Source organism: Corylus avellana, chromosome 3, assembly GCF_965113065.1.
Source record: "Corylus avellana chromosome 3, dhCorAvel1.hap1.2, whole genome shotgun sequence".
NCBI classification, from domain to species: domain Eukaryota; kingdom Viridiplantae; phylum Streptophyta; class Magnoliopsida; order Fagales; family Betulaceae; genus Corylus; species Corylus avellana.
In genome coordinates this window covers 18,792,968-18,799,875 of record NC_142492.1, presented here as the reverse complement: position 1 = coordinate 18,799,875, position 6,908 = coordinate 18,792,968, and the positions used below count along the sequence as shown (strand labels likewise).

Sequence of the window (6,908 nt, the reverse complement as noted above, 5' to 3'; positions counted from 1 at the left end):
CATGACAAGCTTTCGGCATCATCATCTACTTCTGCGCTGTGAGGCTTCTGGTCGTTTCTCTTGAAGACCACCTTTCCAAATTTGTTAAGCAAGTCATCGTACAAATCATCTGTATTTTCGCTTGCATTCTGCAAAATATATTTCAAGTATCACCGATGCAGCCTCAAGGCAAACAGTTACATCCATGAGTGCACAGGTACATAAAACAGATATCTTTCTAGCATCACATACACAGAAGTATAAATAAACAAGATTTAGAAGAAAACATCAACACCCCCCCCCCCACCCCCGCGCAAAAAAAAAAAAAGAAAGAAAAAGCAAACAAACATAGGTGACTTAAAATTTTAGGGACAAATTTAGACCAAAGAAAAAAAAAGGACAAATGAATCTTCCACATCTGCCCTAAGTTTTCTGTACAATAGTTCTACATACAAGTTTTTTAATCAATTAGCTTCTTCCAACTTACTAGATGTTTTTATATGGGATTTATCAAGTAGTATGTAATTGCATAGCTCAAAGCCCACTGCCATAAACTGAGAAAAGGAAGCACTCAAACATATCACACAAAAGTTCCTCCTGCAAGAGGAATATCCATAAAAATAATGTCTACGAACACTCTGTCATAGTGATGCAGCGTAACTTAGTGGGCGCTACAGCGAATAACAACATTAAGGAATGGGATAAATACTTCTAGACCATGAGACTATCAAAGATCTAAGAAATCTTCTTAAAACAATAAATGCTACCTAAGGTTTTAAGGAAAAACACAAAAGAAACTCAACTCTGAGTATTCTCATTCATCAAAATTGATTCATAAACAACTACTTTTCTGAAGGCTATAAACATGTATTTATAGGCCCCCAAACCCTAACCCTAAACATAATACGAAACTAACTCGAATTTGCCATTCTACGGCGCTCGTCCAGACTGCACATCAGTCTGTCCGGACGGCCACGACATAAATGCGTGAAACCCTACAGCCCCCAACCCTAAAACATGAAAAACTCTAGATACTAGGGCGGCCTGTCCGGACGGGACTTATGGCCGTCCAGACGGCCACGACTTAAAACCTAAAATATGACGAAGCTACGGCACTCGTCCGAATGGGACTTGGAGCCGTCCGGACGACCACCAACATAAACCCTAAAAACAGCAAAATAACATAGGCGTCCGGACTTGCGGCAAACGAGGCTTTAGATGAGGACTCTTGGGTTGGGCTCCATCCGGACGGGCTGCAGCCGGGATTGCAGACAAGGCATTCCGAACTACATCATTCTCCCCAGGTTGGAGAGAATTTGTCCTCGAATTCGGCCAGTTCTTACCACGGTCCTTCGGGTGCCCTATCAACTCGTTCCATCCACCCTTTCTTAAGATCAAGACAAGACAACACCCTACAATAAACGTGATGCTCTTCATCATTGACATACTTTGATGATTGTCGTGAAGGCCCTACACACCACTTGGCAATATTTCGGGCTTGCCGTACTTCTCTCGTACCTTTTCCCTTCCACATGCCATGAAGATACTCAAGAATGGGTCAGTCATTGTTTCCCTTGTGAACATGTAATTTTCCACATCCGACAAGATTTTGTCTGCACCAAGGAAATCAACATAACCTAATTCCTTCTCACTAAAATTAGGCACTTCACCTGGAAGGTCTTCATCAACCTCTTCATAATCTGCGATGTCACCCGTGGGTTCCTCCTCTTCCAATGAGTCATCGCCATTGAGGTAGAGGCTGCCAATCATGGGAGAAAACCCATCTTCTTCGTACTCTTCCTCTAGGTTGGATGGCAAAGGTCTTTCATTCGGATCTACCTCAATGACATCGTCATCATAGATTAGTGGAGAGGCCCAATCTACCGAGCAATCTTCCTCAATAAATCTATCTTCCTCCTCCACAACTGATTGACTCCTAATCTCCGCCGCTTCGCTAGGTACCTTCTTTTTGTCGATTTTTTTTTTCTTTTTTTTGTTACAAGGCAACCTTGGAATTCCGGTATATTGAGTTTGAACCCGGTCACCCACCGATTGGCATAAGCTTGCGCATGGTGCTGACATCCGTGCTCCGCAAAAGGGTTTCCAGATCCATTCCCATTGTGACCACCCATGTTGGATAATCGGGTAGCAAGGGCTTTGATTTGATCCCTCACATCCGTGACTTGCTCCTCCATGTGTTGCCAACGTTCAGCAATAGATTTGTCTTCCGCCTCTGCATACTGCGGTCTTGATTGGCGATGACGATTGTTAGGCCCACCACCCACGTGCCGCAAACGAATTGTCGGTTGCTCCTTACGTGTTACCTTCGTGCACACATGCATTTTGTTCATGTCTGCCAGACGGTTGCCCCTCCCCATTCATGGAAAGTAACTTGGGCTTTGATATCAACTGATGCAACATGATTTAGTGGGCTGCAGCTAATAACAACATTAAGGAACGAAATAAATACTTCTCGACCTTGAGACTATCAAGATCTAAGAAATCTTCTTAAAATAGATGCTACCTAAGGTTTAAGGAAAAACACAAAAGAAACTCAACTCTAAGTGTTCTCAGTCATCAAAACTGATTTATAAACAACTACCTTTCTAGAGGCTATAAACATGTATTTATAGGCCCCCCTAACCCTAAACATAATACGAAACTAACTCGAATTTGCCATTCTACGGCGCTCGTCCGGATGGCACATCAGTCCGTCCGGACGGCCACGACATAAATGCGTGAAACCCTACAGTGCCCGACCCTAAAACATGAAAACCCTAAATACTATGGCGGCCCGTCCAGACGGCCACGACTTAAAACCTAAAATATGACGAAGCAACGACACTTGTCCGAACGGGACTTAGAGTTGTCCGGACAGCCACCGACATAAACCTTAAAAACAGCAAAATAACATAGGCTTCTAAACTTGCGGCAGACGAGGACTCTCGGGTTGGGCTCCGTCTAGACAAGCTGCAGATGAGGCATTCCGATCTACATCACATAGAGGGGCAAAGGCGGGCATTGCCCCATCCATAATTCCACAAAAATATAGGTTCATTGATTTTAGATTCCCAAGCTAGATTGACCCTCTCTCTGACCTTTGCACCATTTTCCTCCGCTCCAAAGTAGAAAGAAAGAGACATGATCAGAATTTACAACAGTAGAACACTCTCTACACTGTTGGCATATCCATCAAGTGGGTTTTCACTAAAGCTGAACTTACCTTTGCTACTTAGGCCAAAAATTCATGTTAAAAGCGTTTCTAAAATCATACCATATGGAAAGTCCTTTTCTGGTCGAAATAAGCCAAAAAATGGGTCAGAACAGTTGAAACATATCGAAATTGGCCAAGGTTGAGGCGAAGATGGAATAAAAGGATTTTACATACCAATAACCACCCGTTGATAAACTCTCTTGCTTTCACACAAAATCAAGCTTTCCATTAGCAAGGAATGCTCATAGATGGTTGTTCATTTGGTTCTTCAAACTAGGAGTGCGTCCTAATGGAGGAAGATGCTATAGTCCTCAGAGGCCGCATGTTGGGATACCGTTTGCATCGAGTCAAGAACTCTGGGAGGCACAGATTAACTTTTAAAGATAAGGGGTTTTGTGTGATTCTATAGCTTTGTGAGGTTGTTCCTTGCTCCCGATCAATTTCGATGCTTGATCAATATTAGGTTGCTAGAATATTTTTGATATTGCGGAACAATTTTCGGATTAAATTTTTTCGAGAGCAACAAAAACTTTTGGATCATCAAAATATTTTTTCAACAACTAAGACCACAACTTTAACCATAAGATTCAGAGAATTTTTCTTTTTTACACTTTCCTTAGTTTTCTCAACACCGGAACAGCGTTTATGTAACTCAACATGGCCAAATTACTGAAGCTTAGACGAGTTGTGCTCCCATATCCTAAAACCCAAAGCAATACAAAACATTATCAGCAACCAAAGAAAACCGAAACTCATTTTCCTTCATTGTCCACAGTTTTCTGTCTCTTAGCAACCAAACAGAGCATACGTGAATCAAAGTAACCAAAACGAACCGAAATGCAAGTATGGGGAGAGAGAGAATATAAAAAACTATATTTTACCTCTTTGCCTAAGGCCAGAACCAAAGACGAGTCCCTTGACTTGAAAATAAAGTTTGTTTTCCTGGGTATTCTCCAGATGCACTTGTGTGGAAAATTATGCCCACTCATACATGAGCACCTGAAAAGCTTTCTTCGTCTTTCATAGAACTTCGATTTAACACGACCCAGTTGCCGAAACTCGCTGATAAACTCAGTTCCCAAGCCGGCGCCGGTGCCGGCGATAGATAGCATAGCGGATGCTGCCATTGTTGCTACTGACTGATGAGAAAGAAAGAGAAGCATATCATAATCTACGAAAATGAGAGAGATTAGAAGGAGATACACGATAGCGGGCAACCTTACCCAGATTTTTAAACTTGACCCGCATTAATGTCTGGGTTTGGGTTAGAGCCGGGCAAATCTAGCCGAGCCCATTGGCTCAGCCCGAGCCTAAACTTGTTTACTTAACTTTATCTCCAAAGGGCATTTCCATGGATAGCGACTATTTATTTTAACAATTAGTTTGTCAATACAAGCTCTAATAGACTTGAGTAATAGTAGAAGTGGAATTTTGTCCCTTGTCCCTACGTTTAAAATTGTCATTGGATTTGCAATGATAACTATTAGATTTTGACGATTTTAAAAACTACATCACTTTTAGGAAGGCGAAAAGGAGACAAAAATTCTACTTTTAGCATTATTTTACTTTATATGTAGATGTTTATTCCAACTTCATGAGTGCTCTAGATGGCTTACCAAACCTGGCATACGCCACATATGCATACTATTACGTCTAGAAAAACCCACTAAAAACAAAATCATCGTCATCATGAAACATTTTGTCATACATGCTCATGCTTCATCGTTGTCATGCACATAACTTTCGTATACCACCAATACATTTATACGATTTGTCCATGTCCTTACTTCGCTTGCCGTTACTTGTGACATCTACAAAGTAAGGCTAGTCTTTGATTTGCTTGCAACTTCTTATGCTATCTACAAAACCAGGACAATTCTTGTTTTGCTTGCACTATTTGTACCATCTACAAAGCAAGACAAGGTTACCATGCCTTTATCATCGTTTTCATACTTCATCATATCATTCAAGTTTAGTGTTTTTATGAGGGTTATTTCCCAAAATAGTCTGACTTATACTCATCACCACCGGGGCCATCCCCGTGCCTTGATATCATAGGTTTTCATTGTGTTTCATCATTCATGTCATGTTCATGCTCATGTTATCAAATCCTTGAGCTCATATTCTAGTCAAAATGCATATCATAGAAGTCATGGAATCATGTCACAAATTGTGCAAACTATCAAAGTATTCATATTTAACATATTTCATCATAGTATATCTCAAACATATAATAGTTCATAAAAATTATTCATAACATTCAGAAAAAAAAAAAATCTCATAAAACGTCATCAAATTATTAAAGTATCATAAATCATGTTTTATATCAAATAATGTAGGCTCAGAGCCAAATGTCTATATCTTGCTTTGAACACATTTTGAAAATGTTTCTTTCTGCTCAATAAGTAAAATACTTACAATGTCCGCTTAGTCACACTTGGTGAACCTCGACTCAACTTGCTATATACATTTACATAATAAATACATAGTTAGACTCTATTCTAGGCTTAAACAACTCAAACTTTACAAAGATACTTGACACACATAAGTATCTTACTCTACAAGGTAACCCATAGCATTCTATGGTTTCCATTTGACATCACTTTAGCTAATAACACTAATTCATAGAGAATCTCTATGGTTAGACACTCAAAACACTCAAACTCAACATTTAGACAAAAATTAGGGTTTTGAGTCTCACCTTGATTTCTTGCAAATCCTGAGTATTCAAATCTCAAGATCGCAACCCGTTGTTCTAGGATGGTTTAGAAGCCCTCTAAACACAAAAATCCCAAAGAAATTTGAGAGATTAAACAAAACCCCCAAAAATCTAACACGAATCAAGAAAACTTAAGGTTTAAGGATTTACCTTAAACCAACCGCTGGAAACGATGATCTAACACCAAGAAATGTGTTCCTGGGGTTAGATTTGGCTTTAGAAGTCTCTATAAATCAATACCCAAGGCTTATAGGCAAACCCTATGAGAGAGAAGAGAAAGAAAAAAAAAACAGAGAATAGGAAGAAAAAGAGAGAAATAAATTTCTCTCGTGTGGTGGGTATTTATGCCAGCGCAACTCATTCAGACAGGGGAGTACTCATTCGGACGAGTAAGTGAGGGCGTCCGCAACTCGTTTGAACGAGGTTGCTTATGAGACGTTCTGTGATCCACTCGTCCGCAGTGTTGGGAACATGTATGCAGATTGAGTATTTGTGTAGCGGGAAGGAATTGTATTTCCATGCCCAAGAATTCTTTATGAAGAACATACGAAGAATGAATGGCTATTTAACAATAGCAAGAACAAGAATTACTTACATGGAAGATCAACGGCCAATTCTATGGCTTTTGACAAAAGAACTTTTATTTTGTTCTTCAAGAACTTCAAGAACGCGAATGATCTTAGCCTTTAGATCTTCTCACCAATGACTAATTATAACCAAGATAGTGTGGGCTCTATCTTGACTCCTCAAAACTTAAACTTTTGTTCTTCATGCATTAACACAAAGAACTAATATAGTTTTCAGATTATTTTTGAAAACTATGATCAAGAATACTTGATTGAATATTTTGAGAGCCCTAGGGTCCTCTCTATTTATAGGCACAACTGGGGAGAAAAGTTTCAACTCGAAGCAATGTGGGATGATGAGTGTCAAATGTTGCATATTGGAGTCCCTTAATTTACATTAATTAATCATTTAGTTGTGTTATAATCTAAT

General features: G+C 39.7%; 1 protein-coding gene across 1 annotated transcript in view; it reads right to left on the bottom strand.

The window, feature by feature from the left end:
• The window catches only part of LOC132176295 (Lojap-related protein), a 13,219-nt gene extending 8,837 nt beyond the window's left edge, over nucleotides 1-4,382 (bottom strand). Inside the window, exons 1-2 of the mRNA XM_059588460.2 lie at nucleotides 4,075-4,382; nucleotides 2-128 (exon numbers count right to left, since the gene is read on the bottom strand). Coding sequence (XP_059444443.1) covers nucleotides 2-128; nucleotides 4,075-4,356 — 409 coding nt within the window. The 5' untranslated portion in view covers nucleotides 4,357-4,382. The remainder of the gene's footprint in view (nucleotide 1; nucleotides 129-4,074) is intronic.
• Between the last annotated feature and the right edge of the window lie 2,526 nt (nucleotides 4,383-6,908).